Source organism: Papio anubis, chromosome 12, assembly GCF_008728515.1.
Source record: "Papio anubis isolate 15944 chromosome 12, Panubis1.0, whole genome shotgun sequence".
In the NCBI taxonomy this organism is placed as follows: Eukaryota; Metazoa; Chordata; class Mammalia; order Primates; family Cercopithecidae; genus Papio; species Papio anubis.
The window spans coordinates 22,387,655-22,407,422 of record NC_044987.1 but is presented as its reverse complement, the minus strand read 5'-3'; the positions used below and the strand labels follow the sequence as shown (position 1 = coordinate 22,407,422).

At 40.2% G+C, this 19,768-nt stretch overlaps 1 protein-coding gene and 1 long non-coding RNA gene across 7 annotated transcripts in view; one reads left to right on the top strand and one right to left on the bottom strand.

Annotated features, from left to right (window-relative positions):
- DLAT (dihydrolipoamide S-acetyltransferase) overlaps positions 1 to 19,768 on the top strand; it is a 41,518-nt gene that overhangs the window by 11,930 nt on the left and 9,820 nt on the right. For 4 of the 6 annotated variants that reach the window (XM_021926537.2, XM_021926535.2, XM_031652965.1 and 1 more), the window contains 5 exons: positions 1,394 to 1,547; positions 5,953 to 6,020; positions 7,604 to 7,696; positions 8,333 to 8,440; positions 14,424 to 14,539. In XM_021926537.2, the coding sequence (XP_021782229.1) occupies positions 1,394 to 1,547; positions 5,953 to 6,020; positions 7,604 to 7,696; positions 8,333 to 8,440; positions 14,424 to 14,539 (539 nt within the window). The remainder of the gene's footprint in view (positions 1 to 1,393; positions 1,548 to 5,952; positions 6,021 to 7,603; positions 7,697 to 8,332; positions 8,441 to 14,423; positions 14,540 to 19,768) is intronic. The other 2 variants (XM_031652963.1, XM_021926536.2) reach the window with 1 other exon arrangement.
- LOC116269684 lies at positions 15,625 to 18,994 on the bottom strand. The gene is made up of 2 exons (XR_004177352.1): positions 18,696 to 18,994; positions 15,625 to 15,827 (listed from the first exon to the last, which is right to left on the bottom strand). It is a non-coding gene; the product is annotated as an uncharacterized LOC116269684 (long non-coding RNA).

Below are 19,768 nucleotides of genomic sequence, written 5' to 3'. Positions count from 1 at the left end.
ATTGCCCGTTTTTTATTAAATATACTGAATAATCTCTGTCACTTGAAATCCTCTTGTTATTCACGTAGTAGGTCAAGCATATATTTCTGATACAGTGGAACCTTGACATGACTTCTTTTGCATAGAATTTATTATATCACAAAATACTTTATAAACTATAACATGAACTTGCATTAACTCCAATCAGAGATAACACTGACAGTGAAGCTTCTGCAGATGCTAGAATCGTGAGTTTAAGCTAGGTAAACATTTCTATAAGACAAAAGTTGATTTGTGACTACTGTACATTTGTGGGAAGCTGGCAAGTAGCATTGTTGTTGTATTTCTTTTTTTTGGTTTTGTTTTTTAATTGTTGTTGTTGAGACGGATTCTCACTCCATCGCCCAGGCTGGCTTGCAGTGGCGCGATCTTGGCTCACTGCAGCCTATACCTCCCGGGTTCAAGCCATTCTCCTGCTTCAGCCTCCTGAGTAGCTGGGATTACAGGCGCCAGCCACCATGCCTGGCTAATGTTTTTATTTTTAGTAGAGAAGGGGTTTCACCGTGTTGGCCAGGCTGATCATGAACTTCTGACCTCAGGTGATCTGCCCACCTCAACCTCCCAAAGTGCTGGGATTACAGGTATAAGCCACCATACCTGGCTATATTTTTTAAGATACTTTTCAACATGGGGCCTTACAGCATAATTTTATATTTTGAAACTAGCTGGCTGGGTGTGGTGGCTCACGCTGGTAATCCCAGCACTTTGGGAGGCCGAGACGAATGGATCGCTTGAGGTCAGAAGTTTGAGACCAGCCTGGCCAACATGGTGAAACCCCATCTCTACTGAAAATACAAAAAATTAGCTGGTCATGGTGGTGCATGTCTGTAATCCCAGCTACTTGGGAGGCTGAGGCAGGAGAATTGCTTGAACCCAGGAGGCGGAGGTTGCAGTGAGCTGAGATTGCGCCACTGCACTCCAGCCTGGGTGACAGAGCAAGACTCTGTCTCAAAAAAATAAAAGAAAGAAAGATGTTAGGATAATTAAAAATAAAAATTATGTTGGTGATGTAAAAGAATGCAAATAAAGAAGTGGTAAGAGATTAAAGTGAAGAAAGGCCATAGGATACTATACACTGATTGGCAATATTCAGTTCTGTGCTTCTTCATGTTGTTATGGAATAAAGTAACTTTGTTCTGTCTTTGACATAGATGTATATTGTTCTTGCTGTTCGTATTACTACATTGTGTTGGTTAAACTGGAGAAAAGTACATTATGATCTTTGGAAAAAAGATGAAAGTTATTAATATTTAATTAAAATAGTTTTAATTTATTAATAAGATGTAAACTTTTAATCTTTCAGACCAATCTTTGAAGTGGTGAATTAAAACAATTTGTAATTCTTTTTCAAAAGGTGGCCACTGTTCCTCCAACTCCTCAGCCTTTAGCTCCTACACCTTCAGCACCCTGCCCTGCTACTCCTGCTGGACCAAAGGGAAGGGTGTTTGTTAGCCCTCTTGCAAAGAAGTTGGCAGTAGAGAAAGGGATTGATCTTACACAAGTAAAAGGTAAATCTGTTTCTATGGAATGGAGTTATAAAGTTAAATTCAGTTGAATTTCCTCCTTAAGACTTGCAAGTATAACTATATATAGCCATACTTATAACTGGGATAGTAGGGACAACTGTTAATAATTACATCAGAAGGGAGAAATAGTTCTTTTGTTGCCACCACAGAGTAGGGAAACTTTTACTGAGCTTTATTTACTCTGCCTAGAATCTACCCATATACTTTAGATACCTTTTTTTTCCCTCTTCTCTTCATGGAAACTACTTGTTTGAAAGTATATGTACTTGTTCAGCAAAATTGGGTTATGGGACTTGATTGTGTAATAAGAAACCTCTGTTAGTGCTAGGTTGACTGTAGTAATAAGCAAAGCAAAATAAAATTTGAAATTGGGGTGATTTGGAATGACTTCAAATGATAAACTTCATATAAAACAGAACTAGAGCTCCCTGAAGGCAAGGGAAAATGCCTTACTTGTCTGTCTGTCCCCAGAGAAAAAATATAGCTTTGTGATAAGAGCATGGGGCCTGGAATCAGACCACCTAGCGTTTCATCCTGGCTTTATAATTTTCTATGTAATCTGTTTTCCAGTGAATTACTTAAATTGTATGTCCTTATGTCAATTACTTTTCTAGCCATAAAACCGAGGTATTGTACATCATATAGATTGTGAGAGTTAAATGAGCTGTAACAGGTGAAGTGCCTAGAACTGTATCTAGCATATAAGTACTGAATACATGTTTGTTGTCATTCATATTGATATTATTGCCTGGCGCTTAAGTAAGTTTTTTTGAGTTAAACCTAAGCTAAAATTTAGTGTAGGATGACTAAGGTACTTATTTGGAAAAGGAGGGAAGTCATTATTCTTGGAACTTGGTTTGATGGCTAGTACTATGTGCCAGTCATTTAACTTACCATACTTAATGTACACAACACTTCTTGAAGTAAGAATTATCATTCCCTATTTTCTGGATAAGAAAACAGACTCTCAGACTCTTCAGGGTTCTTTTTTCCTGTTAAATAGTAAAGTTGCAGTGTGACTCTAGATTTGTTTAACTCTAAAGCCTGTTTCTTCACACTACCCTATCCTGCCTTCCATTCTGATGCTCTGCCATCTGTAATTACTGAAGAAAAATATGCTTATTTCCCCAGTTGTCTAGTTATGGGTGCTCAGTGGTGGTTATCCCCTATCTGCAATTTGCTGTCTTGTAGTTAGAAGGCAAGCCAATCCCAAGACACAAGAGTAGAATGTTGCAAAGTTTTTGGACTTTAGAGATTCTTATAATATATATATATATTTTTTTTTGAGACGGAGTCTGTCTCTGTCTGCCCAGGCTGGAGTGCGGTGGCCGGATCTCAGCTCACTGCAAGCTCCGCTTCCCGGGTTCACGCCATTCTCCTGCCTCAGCCTCCCGAGTAGCTGGGACTATAGGCGCCCGCCACCTCGCCCAGCTAGTTTTTTGTATTTTTTTAGTAGAGATGGGGTTTCACCGTGTTAGCCAGGATAGTCTCGATCTCCTGACCTCGTGATCCGCCCGTCTCGGCCTCCCAAAGTGCTGGGATTACAGGCTTGAGCCACCGCGCCCGGCCGAGATTCTTATAATATTGGAAGACTCTTTTTTTTTCCATCTTAGTACCATTTCAGTAGTATATTCCTATTCTTTATGTATATATGATTAGAATCAGGGACAGCAGTGTAAGTTGGAATAACTTTTAAAGGGAGAAAGGACTGGGTTAATAATTATATCTAAAGAATTTAGACAAGCAAAGAAGGACCATTTATTAGATATTAAGCAATACTGGTTACCTTACTAAAGATATAAGTGGAAAATCCCTTAGGTATGAGCTGAGGAGGAATGTTAAGAAAAAAAAGAAGGAAAGAAAATCCCACTATTCTTACTATGCAGGCAGAGTTAGGTGATAAATACCATTGAATACTATCTACGCATCAGACACTCGTTCATCAGATGGATAAGATTTCAGTTTCAGTTGCTTATATGACTAACAGTAAAGAATTAAATGAACAGAAAGGGAGTATAGCATAGTGGTTAAAAGTGTGAGCTCTGTAGCTGGAATGCTTGGGTGTGAACCTCAGCTCCTTATACTAGCTGTGTGACCTTTTGTGTCGGTTTCTATATAAATACAGTAGGTTTAATGGTTGTGAGGTTTAAATAAGTTAACCAGTGCCTGTACAGAGAAAGCATGTCTAGGTATTAGCTATAATGATAATATTTTTGTTAATAAGATGATTTAAGTGCTAAGAAAGAAAGAAACTCAGTGATATACTAGTGAGTGAAAGGGTGGATGGATATTTGTGCAGTCATGACTACTTTTAGACAGGGTGGTTGGGAGATCTTTTTGATGAGGTGACATTTGATTTGATCTGAAAGATAAGAAGGAGGCGGTTTCAGTCAACCATGTGAAGAACTGAGGAAAGATCATTTTAGATAGAGAGACTAGCTGTACACAGTCCGAAATGGGAAAGAGTTTAGCATGTCTGAGGAACATAAAAGAGGCCAGTGTTGGCCGGGCGTGGTGGCTCACGCCTATAATCCCAGCACTTTGGGAGGCCGAGGCGGGCGGATCATAAGGTCGGGAGAGATGGAGACCATCCTGGCTAACACGGTGAAACCCCGTCTCTACTAAAAATACAAAAAAAATTAGCCGGGCACAGTGGCAGGCACCTGTGGTCCCAGCTACTTGGGAGGCTGAGGCAGGAGAATGGCGTGAACCCTGGAGGCCGAGCTTGCAGTGAGCTGAGATCGTGCCACTGCACTCCAGCCTGTGTGACAGAGTGAGACTCCATCTCAAAGGAAAAAAAAAAAAACCAGAGGCCAGTGTTAATGAAACATAATGAGCAAAGGGTCTAGTAGGAGATGAGATTGGAAAAAAACAGGGATGAGAACATACATGATCTTATAGATTATGGTAAAGAGTTTGAATTTTATTTAAAGTACTTGAGGAAGCCATTGAAAAATTTAAGCAAGGAAGTGAAATAAAATGATTGTGTTTTAAAAAGATCATTTTGGTTGCTCTATGGCAATGGATGAAACATTTATCTAGTTTATGTTTGACAAAATCCCTACTTTTTTTACCCATAGCCCAGTGTTCTTCCCTTTATACCATATTACTGTATGATGGCCTGTTGTGCCGCCCAAGAGAGATAGGGAAAAGGGTTTAAAAGGTTTCAACTAACGCCTGAGTCAGGAAATTCTTGTGGGTGGCAGAAGCTTAGCATAAGGCAGGCGGTACTATGGATTTCCTCCTCTTGAGGGGCTGTGGTGTCTAGATCAGCCTTGGTTGTAAGGGGAGGTTATGGCTTCTGTCTTTTATAAAGGAGAGAAATCCAACAGGGGTACTACTACCTCTGTTCTAGAGCTCCTGGTGAGAATAAATACAATCCTAGCCAACTCAGTTTTTGTAATGAAGGAAAGGACTTGGGAAGAACTACACACAACGAGAGTCCTTTTTAAAGTCTGTCTTGGGGGAAGATGAATCAATTTGACCAAATTTTTTCCTAGAAGTGGGCCAGTGTAAAAGGTATTATATAATAATAACTAAATTCTGAATCTCCTTAGAATTAAAGGTCAAGATTATCTACTTGGGTCCAAAATTAAACCTAAGAGGCTGTAGGTGGGAGGAAGGAGGAAATTGAATATAAGTAAAATTAAACCTACTGAGAGAACTTTGAAGATCTTTCCTCATGTGTGACATTGCACCTTTTCCCTTCATTTCCTTTAACCTGGGCCAGTTTAGAGCCTTGGCTACTGTGAAAAAGCTATGAATTATAGAGACCACATAAGGAATGAATGATTCTAAAGATGAGATAATCGCAGATAAGAGTTATTCATGCTATTTTGGGTTGAAAAATTTGACTTGATTTGCCAAAACAATTATTGTTATACCTGTAAATTCTGTACAAAAGGAATTCTTTATGGTCACATAAATCCAGAACCCAAATGAGATCTATGATCTATTTCATGGCTCAGGAATGGTTTTTTGGAGCTAACCAGGAGGAGGCAGTTAATTTCCCTTTTGGAGATATAAACGGTGCTCGGCATTATCTTCATGCCAGCATTTCCCAATTTAAAAGTAAGGAAGATGAAAAAAATTAAGTACAACTTGGATAAAACTCTAAAAGAGAAATACATAAAGGAATATTTGCAATAGTTAAAAAGAAAAGACCCACTCCAGATCACACACTGGTACTCTGTGTGGATTAAAATTAATAGTTGACAAAAGCTGGTATTCATAGAGAGAACCTTAAGGGGTAGGGTTAAGGCTGTGATCCTTTCAGAATGTTTTTGGTAGTAAACCCTTAGGCGCTTGCAGTTTAGGATCACAGTGTTGATCTCCTTGGGGAACCAATGGTACGCCGTCATGTATGTGATATTTATGTCTCTTACAGGGACAGGACCAGATGGTAGAATCACCAAGAAGGATATTGACTCTTTTGTGCCTAGTAAAGCTGCTCCTGTGAGTTATGTGTAGCTCTTACTTTTTTTGCAGTTAGTCTCTGCAGCCTGTTAGACTATTTCATACATTATTTATGAATGAAATAGCTCAACCAAGACTGTTTTCTTCTAACTTCAGTGGTTTAATAATACAGTCATCCCTCAGTACCCATAAGAGGTTGGTTCCAGGAGCCCCCTTGTATACCAAAATTCACAAATACCTAAGTCTCTTATATAAAATAGTGAAGTATTTGTATATAACTTACCCACATCCTCTCAAATACTTTAAATCATCTCTAGATTACTTATAATATTAAATACAAGGTAAATGTGTAAATAGTTGTATTTTATTGCTTAGGAAATAATAACAAGGACAAAAAGTCTGTACTTGTGCAGTACAGATGTAATCATCTTTTTTTTCCTGGAATATTTTTGATTTGCCTTTGGTTGAATCCAGTGATGCAGAACTGATGGATATGGAGGGCCAAGTGTATTTAGATATTTGTGTGCTATCATTTGTATACAAGATCAAAGATGATATACTACCTTGACACATATTCCACATTATGTTTTGAGCTAGTTAATCAGTTTTTGCTTTGAAAAAAAAGATTTGTTCTTTTTTTCTGTTTCAAAATATTTTAAAGTACAGTTGAATGAGTTGTTTTTGGTGTTTGGTTTTTTTGTATGTTTGTTTTTGAGACAGTCTCACTGTCGCCCAGGCTGGAGTGCAGTGGCACTATCTTAGCTCATTGCAACCTCCGCCTCCTGGATTCAGGCGATTCTCGTGACTCAGCCTCCCAAGTAGCTGGGACTACAGGTGCATGCCACCACACCTAGCTAATTTTGGTATGTTTAGTACAGACAGGGTTTTGCCATATTGGCCAGGCTGGTCACGAACTCCTGGCCTCAAGTAAGCCATCGTGTCCAGCCCCCATCCCCATTTTTTAACGTTGTTTAGGTTAATGGATTAACTTGTTTATATATATTTATTATTCCTTGTGATTTAAGAATGCTTCGATTACTTTTCTTGAACATAATTTTGCAAAAACAAAATTATTTTGACTTAAACTGGTCATTGAACATACTCTGACACAAAGAAAAATGACATTTAAAATATGATTTCAGAATTCTAAGTAAAAAATTAAAACTCTTAAAACAAGCAGAAGTCTCTTTTGCTCGCTGGGGACAGAAATAGCTATTGTATAAAGCTTAGTTTTTAGACTGGCCATGGTGGCTCATGCTTGTAAACCCAGCACTTTGGGAAGCCAAAGTGAGTGGATCACTTGAGCCCAGGCGTTTGAGACTAGTCAGGGCAACATGGCTAATTTCCATCTCTACTAAAAATACAAAAAAATTAGCTGGGCATGGTGGCGTGCACCTGTATTCCCAGTTACTCTAGGGGCTGAGATGGGAGGACTGCTTGAGCCCAGGAGGTTGAGGCTGCAGTGAACCATGATTGAGCCACTGCATTCCAGCCTGGGTGACAGAGCAAGACCCTGTCTCCAAAAAAAAAAAAAAAGAAACTGCATAGTCACTGGCAGTCTTTCCCAGGTACTTATGCTAAGATTGAGCCATAGTTACTGAACTTTTTCTTTCCTCCCATAGGCTCCAGCAGCTGTTGTGCCTCCCACAGGTCCTGGAATGGCACCAGTTCCTACAGGTGTCTTCACAGATATCCCAATTAGCAACATTCGTCGGGTAAGAGAATTACCATCATCTGGAATCAGCTATTAGGGGCATCTTTACTCTAGTTGTTTAGTTGCTTCCATAGTTTTAACACATTAACAGAGGCTTTTTAAGTTGGGAATATTAGACGATTACTTTAAGGGAAGTTTTGGCCAGCTGAATACTTGAATCCATTTGTTCTATTAGAAGGGCCAGGTGCAGTGGCTCACGCCTGTAATCCCAGCATTTTGGAAGGCCGAGGCGGGTGGAACACAAGGTCTGAACTTCAAGACCAACCTGGCCAACATAGTGAAACCCCGTCTCTACTAAAAATACAAAAATTAGCTGGGCATGGTGGCGCATGCCTGTAGTCCCAGCTACTCGGGAGGCTGAGGCAGGAGAATTGCTTGAACCTGGGAAGTAGAGGTTGTGGTGAGCCGAGATCGCACCACCGCACTCCAGCCTAGGCAGCAGAGCGAGACTCCATCTCAAAAAAAAAAAAAAAAAAAAACCTAGGAGGTGTTATATTATGGCAGAGTCCTCCGTCTTTCAATTATAATAATGCTTGAGGTAAGTATTACCAGAGAGTAAGGTGAAGAGACAAACAGAGCCCTGAATTAGTTAAGGTCTTAACTCAAGATGATTTTTTTAAAATCTCTTTGGTTTCAGGTTATTGCACAGCGATTAATGCAATCAAAGCAAACCATACCTCATTATTACCTTTCTATAGATGTAAATATGGGAGAAGTTTTGTTGGTACGGAAAGAACTTAATAAGGTAAAAGGTCTGAAAATTCCAACTTTCTAAGTTACAAAAATTTTGTCTTTCCCCACCAAACATTTATATTTTTGTCTATATATTTTGTTACAGTATGCCAGCTGGTGTTTACTTTCTTGATCTTGTCCTTTGAAGCACAAGATTTTAAATATTGGTTATGTCCACTTTATTTTTTTCTTCTGTGCTTTTGGTATTATATCTAAGAAACTATTACCTAGTCTAAGGTCATAAAGATTTATACTTATGTTTCCTTGTAACAGTTTTATAGTTTTAGTTCTTATATAGGTCTTTGCTGTATTTTGAGTTAATTTTTTGTAGGTAGTGTGAGATAGGAATCTAACTTCATTGTTTTGCATGTGGACATTTATTCTTTCATCCCAGCACCATCTTTCCCCATCGAATTATCTTGGTATCCTTGTCAAAATTAATCATATATGTGAGAATTTTATTTCCAGATTTTTTTTTTTTGATCTTGTTATTTTTTGTTTTGTTTTGTTTTATTATACTTTAAATTCTGGGGTACATGTGCAGAACGTGCAGGTTTGTTCCATAGGTATACACGTGCCATGGTGGTTTGCTGCACCCATCAGCCCGTCATCTACATCAGGTATTTCTGCTAATGCTATCCCTCCCCTAGCCCCTCGTCCCCCTATATATAGGTCCTGGTGTGTGGTGTTTCTCTCCCTGCATCCATGTGTTCTCATTGTTCAACTCGCACTTACAGTGAGAACATGCGGTGTTTGGTTTTCTGTTCCTGTGTTAGTTTGCTGAGAATGATGGTTTCCAGCTTCATCCATGTCCCTGTAAAGGACATGAACTCATCCTTTTTTTTTTTTTTTTTTTTTTTGAGACTGAGTCTGGCTCTGTCGCCCAGGCTGGAGTGCAGTGGCCGGATCTCAGCTCACTGTAAGCTCTGCCTCCCGGGTTTACGCCATTCTCCTGCCTCAGCCTCCCGAGTAGCTGGGACCACAGGCGCCCGCCACTTCGCCCGGCTAGTTTTTTGTATTTTTTAGTAGAGATGGGGTTTCACCGTGTTAGCCAGGATGGTCTCGATCTCCTGACCTCGTGATCCGCCCGTCTCGGCCTCCCAAAGTGCTGGGATTACAGGCTTGAGCCACCGCGCCCGGCCGAACTCATCCTTTTTTAATGGCTGCATAGTATTCCATGGTGTATATGTGCCACATTTTCTTTATCCAGCATATCATTGGTGGGCATTTGGGTTGGTTCCAAGTCTTCGTTATTGTGAACAGTGCTGCAGTAAACATACGTGTACATGTGTCTTTATAGTAGAATAATTTATAATCCTTTGAGTCTATACCCAGTAATGGGATTTCGGGGTCAAATGGTATTTCTGGTTTAGATGCTTGAGGAATTGCCACACTGTCTTCCACAATGGTTGAACTAACTTACACTCCTACCAACAGTGTAAAAGCGCTCCTATTTCTCCACATTCTCTCCAGCATCTGTTGTTTCCTGATGTTTTAATGATCGCCATTCTGGTATTTCATTGTGGTTTTGATTTGCATTTCTCTAATGACCAGTGATGATGAGCTTTTTTTCATATGTTTGTTGGCCGCATAAATGTCTTTTTTTGAGAAGTGTCTGTTCATATCCTTTGCCCACTTTTTGATGGGGTCGTTTGTTTTTTTCTTGTAAATTTGTTTAAGTTCCTCGTAGATTCTGGATATTAGCCCTTTGTCAGATAGATAGATTGCAAAAATTGTCTCCCATTCTGTAGGTTGCCTGTTCACTCTGATGATGGTTTATTTTGCTGTGCAGAACCTCTTTAGTTTAATTCGACCCATTTGTCAATTTTGGCTTTTGTTGCCATTGCTTTTGGTGTTTTAGTCATGAAGTCTTTGCCAATGTCTATGTCCTGAATGGTATGGCCTAGGTTTTCTTCTAGGGTTTTTATGGTTTTAGGTCTTACATTTAAGTCTAATCCATCTTGAGTTAATTTTTGTATAAGGTGTAAGGAAGGGTTCCAGTTTCAGTTTTCTACATATGGCTAGCCAGTTTTCCCAACACCGTTTATTAAATAGGGAATCCTTTACCCATTTCTTGTTTTTGTAGGTTTGTCAAAAATCAGATGGTTGTAGATGTGTGGCGATATGTCTGAGGCCTCTGTTCTTCTGTTCTGTTCCATTGGTCTATATATCTGTTTTGGTGCCAGTACTATGCTGTTTTTGTTACTGTAGCCTTGTATTGTAGTTTGAAGTCAGGTAGCGTGATGCCTCCAGCTTTGTTCTTTTTGCTTAGGATTGTCTTGGTTATATGGACCCTTTTTTGGTTCCATATGAAATTTAAAGTAGTTTTTTTCTAATTCTGTGAAGAAAGTCAATGGTTGCTTGATGAGGATAGCAATGAATTTATAAATTACTTTGGGCAGTATGGCCATTTTGAGGCGGAGTCTTCACTTTGTCGCCCAGGCTGGAGTGCAGTGGCACCATCTCGGCTCACTGAAAGCTCCGCCTCCCGGGTTCACGCCATTCTCCTGCCTCAGCCTCCCGAGTAGCTGGGACTACAGGCGCCCGCCACCGCGCCCGGCTAATTTTTTGTATTTTAGTAGAGACGGGGTTTCACCGTGTTAGCCAGATGGTCTCGATCTCCTGACCTCGTGATCCGCCCGCCTCAGCCTCCCAAAGTGCAGGGATTACAGGCGTGAGCCACCGCGCCCGGCCGATATTGATTCTTCTTATCTGTGAGCATGGAATGTTTCTCCATTTGTTTTTGTGTTCTCTCATTTCCTTGAGCAGTGGTTTGTAGTTCTTGAAGAGGTCCTTCACATCCCTTGTAAGTTGTATTCCTAGGTTTCTGGTTTCTTTCACCCCAGCACCATCTTTCTCCATCGAATATTTAACTTGGTATCCTTGTCAAAATTAATTCCAGGTATTCTGTTCTCTTTGTAGCAGTTGTGAATGGGAGTTCACTCATGATTTGGCTGTTTGTCTATTATTGGTGTATAGCAGTGCTTGTGATTTTTGCACATTGATTTTGTGTCCTGAGACTGCTGAAGTTGCTTATTAGCTCAAGGAGATTCTGGGCTGAGACGATGGAGTTTTCTAACTATACAATCATGTCATCTACAAACAGAGACAATTTGACTTCCTCTCTTTCTATTTGAATACTCTTTATTTCTTTCTCTTGCCTGATTGCCCTGGCCAGAACTTCCAATACTGTGTTGAATAGGAGTGGTGAGGGGGAGAGCATCTTTGTCTTGTGCCGATTTTTTAGACTGAGTCTCACTCTCCCCAGACTGGGGTACAGTGGCGTGATCTTGGCTCACTGCAACCTCCACCTTCCAGGTTCAAGCAATTCTCGTGCCTCAGCCTCCCAAGTAGCTGGGATTACAGGCATGAGCCACCATGCCTGGCTAATTTTTGTACTTTTAGTAGAGACAGGATTTCACCATGTTGGCCAGGTTGGTCTCGAACTCCTGACCTCAAGTGACCTACCCACCTCGGCCTCCCAAAGTTTGGGATTACAGCCATGAGCCACTGTGCCTGGCCTATTTCCAGATTCTTAATTCCATTCCATTAATCTCTGTATACCCTTATGCCAGTACCATAGTCTTGATTACTTTAGCTTTGTAATAAGTTGTAAAATCAGGAAATGTGAGTCGTCTTTGTTCTTTTTTCTCAAGATTGTTTTGTCTGAGTCCCTTGCAATTCTAAATGAATTTTAGGATTAGCTTGTAAATTTCTGCATTGAAGCCAGTTAACATTTTGATAAGGATTGACTGGATGTGTCTGCTGATCAATTTGGCAAGTGTTGCCATCCGAAGAATACTGTCTTTTCATCCGTGAACATGTAGATGCCCCTGTATTTAGTTGAGTGTTCTTCAGTCTCTTTTAACAATTTTTTTATAGTTTTTCAGAGTGTAAGTTTTGCACTCTAAATTTGCATTTGTTAAACTTATTCCTAGGTATTTTATTCTTTTTAATATTACTCTAAGTGGAATTGTTTTCTAAATTTCATTTTCAGATTGTTCATTGCTACTATATAAAGGTATGATTGATTTTTTTTTAAGACTAGTCAGCTATACTAGTGAGAAGTGGGGAAAGAGTAGAAAAGGAGTTATATGTATAACTGACTCTGAGCAATCAATCGAGATAACAATTGATTTTTCTATATTGATCTTTCTTTTTGTATGCCTGCTGGAATGGGATCTATATTGACCTTGTATCCTGCAAACTTGCTGAAGTTCTTACAGTTTTTTAGTGTATTTCTTAGGATTTTCTGTAAACAAGATAATGTTATCTGCAAATAGAGATAATTGTACTTTTTCCGTTTTGACTTGTATGCCTTTTATTTCCTTTCTTGCCTAATTACTCTGGCTGGCACCTCTAGCCAATATTGAATAGATGTAGCAGAAGTGGACATCTCGTCTTGTTCTTGATCTTGGTCTTTGATCATTAAATAGTTGTGAGGTTTCCCTAGATCAGGTTGAGCAAGTTCCTTCCGGTTCCTAGTTAGTAAGAGTGTTTTGATCATGAAAAGGGGTATTGAATTTTATCAAATGCGAATTTTATCAAATGCTTTTTCTGTGTCTGTTGAGATGGTTATGTGTTTTTTGTCCTGTATTCTATTAGGACATTATTACGTTAATTGATTTTTCAGATGTTAATGGAAATTTGCATTCTTGGGATAAATCACATTTGATCATGGTGAATGATCCTTTTTATATATTGCTGGATTTTATTTGCTAGCGTTTTCCTGAAGATTTTTACATCCATATTCGTAAGAGATTATTGTAGTTTTTTTTTTTTTCTTCTTCTAATGTCATCTTTGGTTTTGGTATCAGGCTAATACCGGTCTTATAGAATGTGTGGGGAAGTGTTTCTTGCTCTTCTTTGATTTTTCTTTAAAAGAATTTGTGAGGAATTGATATTCTTGTTTAATGTTTGGTAGAATACTGATGAAGCCATTTAGGTCTAAGCTTTTCTACGTGGGTAGTTTTTAAATTACCAGTTCAATCTCTTTGTTAGTTATAGGTCTGTTCGGAGTTTTTGTTTCTCCTTGGTTCAGTTTTGGTAGCTTATGTCTGTATGGTCGTTCATAGTATTCCCTATAATTCTTTTTACTTCTGTAAGGTAAATAGTAATGTCGCCTATTTCACTCCTAATTTTAGGAATTCTGGTCTTCTCTCCTCTTCTTGGTCAGTCTAACTAAACATTTATCATTGTGGTTGTCATTTGGTTGATCTTTTCTTTTTTTTTTTTTTTTTGAGACGGAGTCTCGCTCTGTCGCCCAGGCTGGAGTGCAGTGGCCGGATCTCAGCTCACTGCAAGCTCCGCCGCCCAAGTTTACGCCATTCTCCTGCCTCAGCCTCCCGAGTAGCTGGGACTACAGGCGCCCGCCACCTCGCCCGGCTAGTTTTTTTTTGTATTTTTTAGTAGAGACGGGGTTTCACCGTGTTAGCCAGGATGGTCTCGATCTCCTGACCTCGTGATCCGCCCGTCTCGGCCTCCCAAAGTGCTGGGATTACAGGCTTGAGCCACCGCGCCCGGCCTGGTTGATCTTTTCAAAGAACCAAATTTTGTTATTGTTGAGATGAATGAAAATTATGACATAATATACCATAACTTATGGGATATGCTAAAGCAGTACTTACCAGAAAACAGCTGTAAGAGTCTGCATTTAAAAAGATGAAGGAACCAATGTTTGGTTTCATTTGTTTCTTTCTACCTCAGGGTATTTGTATATTCTCTTTCTCCTCCTCCTTTTCTCAAGATTATACAGTTTTACTCTTTGGTGAGAGAATTTAGAAACTACAGTTGTCCGGGGAGGGAGAGCATTAGGAAAAATAGCTAATGCATGTGAGGCCTAATACCTAGGTGATGGGTTGACAGGTGCAACAAACCACCATGGCACATGTTTACCTATATAATAAACTTGTACATCCTGCACATGTACCCTGAAACTTAAAATTAAAATTTAAAAAAAAAAAAAAAGGAAACTACAGTTGTTTTTGTCTTTCCAGATTTTAGAAGGGAGAAGCAAAATTTCTGTCAATGACTTCATCATAAAAGCTTCAGCTTTGGCATGTTTAAAAGTTCCCGAAGCAAATTCTTCTTGGATGGACACAGTTATAAGACAGTAAGTATAACTGGGGACGATATATGTCCATCACTAGTTTTCTTATTTAATATGTGAATAGGAGTTGAGGGGATAAGGATAAATGGAATACAGAGAGGCAGATCGCTTACATAGGTCAAACAACTTGAAAACAACACAAAAATATTTATGAGATACTGCTTTTTACTTTTTTTCCTTTCTGGCTCCAATTTTCAACCTTGTTTTTGTTGTTGTTTTTTATTTATTTTTTAAAGAGACAGGGTCTTGCTCTGTTGGCCTCCCAAAGTTCTGGGATTTCAGGTGTGAGCCACTGTGCCCAGCCTGAGATACTGCTGGATTTAGCTTGTAAAGGCTGTAGATTCTTTGTATGAGTTCAGCAAAGGGAGATTAGTGAACAAATACGTGTAATTAAGTTGATAATGACTGTCACAAAGTAGGGTTAAATAGATGATTTTCATTCACCCATGAGTTCTCCTGAGCTTCAGGGGCAAAATTAAAACGAGTACTTGTTAATATTATGATGGTATAGAGTAGTATGGTACTCATTGTGTCTCTTTTATCTCATTTAATTCTCATGACCACCTTATGATATAAGTGCTTTCACTTCCATCTCTAGATGAAGAAACTGAGGCTCAGTGAGTTAAGTAACTTGCCCGAGTTAATAAGTTAGTGTTAGGACTGTGATTAGAACTAAGATTCTGACTCCTAAGCCTATTCGTTTTCTAATGTGTAGATGCTTTTATGTTATTCTTATTCTGAAAGGAAACAAACAAACTTTTTTCCTTTGTACTCTACTGTCACACAGTCACAGCACCAATTCTGTGACCAGATGAGTAGAGGCAGGGGTGGGGAGGGTTTCCCCACACACCAGCCAAGCAGTGAATTCTGCAGTGAATTCCTCTAATTCAATTAAATTCAATTTTGGTGCTGTCTACCTGTAGATAGTGTCAGATCCCAAAGATTGAGGGCTCGGTCCTACAAGACTGCCCTCACTTCAGATGCCAGTCAAAAGTGTAGGCCACTCATACTTGTAACTGACTGGCTACAAACTGGTTCCTGTGACCTCTTTCTTGGGTTTGATTAACTTGCTAGGACAATTCACAGAATTTGGGGAAACACTTATGTTTATTATAAAGGATATTGCAAAGGATACGGGTGAACACCAGATGAAGAGATGGCTAGGGTGAGGTATGAGGCGGGGTGGTGCAGAGCTTCCGTATCCTCTCTGGGCATACCACCCTTCCAGTACTTCCACAGTTCAGCAACTGGAAGCTCATTAAATCTTGTTGAAGAGTCTTCATAGAGGGGGCTGGGGAGAAAAAGGAAAGGGGGAAAAAAAGTCTTTGTAGAGCTTGATCTCCAGGATCTCCAGCCTACATCTCCCTCCCCTGTCCCTTAGGTCAGTAGGTAGAGCTAAAAGTTCCAACTCTCTAATCCTCTAGTCATTTTGACCCTTCTAGTGACTGGCCCTGTCCCAAGGTTACGCAGGGATCCTGCCATAAATATCCACAATGGAGCTTATTATATAAGGGGCTCGTTATAAATAACAAAAGATACTCCTATCACTCAGGAAATTCCAGTTTTAGGGTCTCTATGACAGGAACTGGCAACATGGGAACAAAGACCCAAGTATATATTATACCACACTTACTAATATTTATTCATATTTTAGGGCCGGGCTCACACCTATAGTCTCAGCACTTTGAGAGGCCGAGGCGGGTGGATCACTTCAGGTCAGGAGTTCAAGACCAGTCTGGCCAACATGATGAAACCCTGTCTCTAGTAAAAATACAAAAATTAGCTGGGTCCCGTGGTGGTGCGTGCCTGTAATCTCAGCTACTTGGGAAACTGAGGCAGGAGAATTGCTTGAACCCAGGAAGCAGAGGTTGCAGTGAGCTGAGATTGTGCCATTGCAGTCCAGTCTGGGTGATAAGAGCAAAACTCTACCTCAAAAAAAAAAAAAATTTTAATATTAAATTTAGGTTGGAATACTGTTCCCTTAATAAGAGGTCAGTTCCCAGGAGGCAAACACAACAGTTTTTTTTTTTTTTTTGGGGGAGACAGAGTCTCTCTCTGTCACCTAGGCTAGAGTGCAGTGGCACGATCTTGGCTCACTGCAACCTCCGCCTCCCAGGTTCAAGCAATTCTCCTACCTCAGCCTCCCGAGTAGCTGGGATTACAGGTATGAGCCACCACTCTCAGGTAATTTTTTTGTATTTTTAGTAGAGATAGGGTTTCACCATATTGGCCAGGCTGTTCTTGAACTCCTGACCTTGTGATCTGCCACCTTGGCCTCCCAAAGTGCTGGGATCACAGGCGTGAGCTACCATGCCTGGCCCTTAAACACAACTTTTAAACTATTGTTTATTCTGATATTTATTTACCTGCAGATTTCCAAATATTTTTCTGTTGCCTTTTATGAGTTTTTCATTTATTTTATTGACTGACTTCCTGTTAAAGAATATTAATATTTAGCTTTAGCTCCAGTCTTGGGACTAGAGAGAAAAAAAAGGTAGCTTTGTTATGCCCTTCCTACATACACACACATAACATCATCCTCCCAAATTGATTATAGCACAAATAATCCATATTTGGGGCTGGGCAAGGTGGCTCCCACCTGTAATCCCAGCACTTTGGGAGGCCAAGGCAGGTGGATCACCTGAGGTCAGGAGTTTGAAATCAGCCTGGCCTACATGGCGAAACCCTCTCTCTGCTAAAAATACAAAAAAAAAAAAAAAAAAAAAAATTAGCCAGGTGTGGTGGTACACGTCTGTAGTCCCAGCTAATCGGGAAGATGAGGCAGGAGAATTGCTCGAACCTGGGAGGTGGAGGTTGCAGTGAGCCAGGATCGCGCCACTGCACTCCAGCCTGAGTGAGAGTGAGACTGCATTTCAAAAAATAACAAATAAATATAAATCTATATTTGGTTAACCTTTTTTTTTTCTTTGAGACGGAGTCTTGCTCTGTCCCCAGAGTGCAGTGGTGCGATCTCAGCTCACTGCAAGCTTCACCTCCTGGGTTCATGCTATTCTCCTGCCTCAGCCTCCCGAGTAGCTGGGACTACAGGTGCCCGCCACCTCGCCCGGCTAATTTTTTTTTGTATTTTTAGTAGAGACCAGGTTTCACCGTGTTAGCCAGGATGGTCTCGATCTCCTGATCTCGTGATCCGCCCTTCTCGGCCTCCCAAAGTGCTGGGATTATAGGCTTGAGCCACTGCGCCCGGCCTGGTTAATCTTTTTAGAGTATGTGTGTGTCCAGTGTTAATATTTGTATGCCTATGAAAATAATTGTGTATGACTAAGACATGTGTTATACCATGAATGCTAACCTAATTGATTTTAATAATTGCTTTAGGGAAGGCTCGTTTTCTATGTACATGTGAATTCTTTCTGAAACTCCATAAGCTAGGAGGGGAGTTTCAGAAACCATTAAACCATTTCTTAATCTGATCAAACCTATTGGGTAAACTCTTGGTTCTAACTTTTCCTTGGTCATTCTTCTCTTGGAGAACATCTGGGCATATAATATTCTTTATAAACTGTATAGTTTTCTAGGGCTACCATTATTAATGGCCACAAAATTGATGGATTAAAACAAATTTATTCTCTCACAGTTCTGGAAACAAGTCTGAAATCAGCGTTTCAGCAGGGGCAATGCATTCCCTCCAAAGACTATAGAGAAGAATCCTTCCTTGCCTTTTCCAGTTCTGGTGTTTCTAGGCATTTAGTGGTTTGTGATTGCATAACTCCAGTCTCTTCTTCCATCTTTACATGGCCTTCTCCTCTGTGTCTGTATTTTCTCTTCTCTTAAGAGGACTGTTGGCATTGGATTTAGGGTCACTCAGATAATACAGGATGATCTTATCTCAGGATCCTAATTATACCTCCAGAGACCTTTTTCCAAATAAGGTCACATTGATAGATTCCAGGGATTAGGACAAAGACTTATCTTTTGGAGGGCCACCATTCATCCCACTAAACAGACTTTAAATTAGTCTTCCTGTTTTCAGCATTATTCATATTACTGACTCACGGAGTTTTCTGGAGCCTGGCAGAAATAGCTTGCTTAAGGCATTGACAGTCTTCAGTAATTCATTCAAGGCCTATTTTTAACTATTGTACCTCTCTAAACCCCTCTTCTTGTGCTATTCTGAGTTAGCCACTGTTACTGAACATACCTTTCAGTTATCTCCTTTTAGGATGCTGTTTGGGCTTTCCTGTTCCTTGCTTTTAGATGCATTCCTTTTCCATGCTATGGCCACCGTGATGATTGTCACAGCAGCAAACATTCAAGGCATTTATATTCCTTAAATATAAATACAGGATACTTAAAATCTAGATAGAGGCAGGGTTTTTTTGTTTTTTGTTTTTGTTTTTAATATTCCTTTAATTCCCCTCTGTGCCAGCATATAGACACTTTTTTTTTTTTTTTTTTTTTTGAGGTGGAGTCTTACTCTGTTGCCAGGCTGGAGTACAGTGGTGCTATCTCGGCTCACTGCAACCTCCGCCTCCCAGGTTCGAGCGATTCTCCTGCCTCAGCCACCTGAGTAGCTGGGATTATAGGCACACGCCACCATACCCAGCTAATTCTTGTATTTTTAGTAGAGATGGGATTTCACCGTGTTGGCCAGGATGGTCTCAATCTCTTGACCTCGTGATCTGCCTGCCTCAGCCTCCCAAAGTGCTGGGATTTTGGCATGAGCCACTGTGCCTGGCCGCATGTTGACACTTTTTAACACTTTAATTTGCCATCTTACATATCATAAAATGTACCTGCTCTAAGTGTACAATTTCTTGATTTTTGTTGAAGGTACGGAATTATGCAGTCTTTACCACAATCTTATTTTAGAAATTTCCATCACCCCCAGAAGATCAGTCATGCTTATTTATAGTAAATTCTTATTTTCACCTTCAGCCCCTGGGCAATCTGTTCTAGTGCTTGAATCTATAGATTTGTATTTTCTAGACCTTTTATAGAAATGGAATCATAGGCCGGGCGCGGTGGCTCATGCCTGTAATCCCAGCACTTTGAGAGACCGAGGTGGGCAGATCATGAGGTCAGGAGATCAAGACCAGCCTGGCTAATACAGTGAAACCCCGTCTCTACTAAAAATACAAAAATTAGTCAGGCGTGGTGGCAGGCGCCTGTAGCTACTGGGGAGGCTGAGGCAGGAGAATGGCGTGAACCCAGGAGGTGGAGCTTACAGTGAGCCGAGATCCTGCCACTGCACTCCAGCCTGGGTGACAGAGT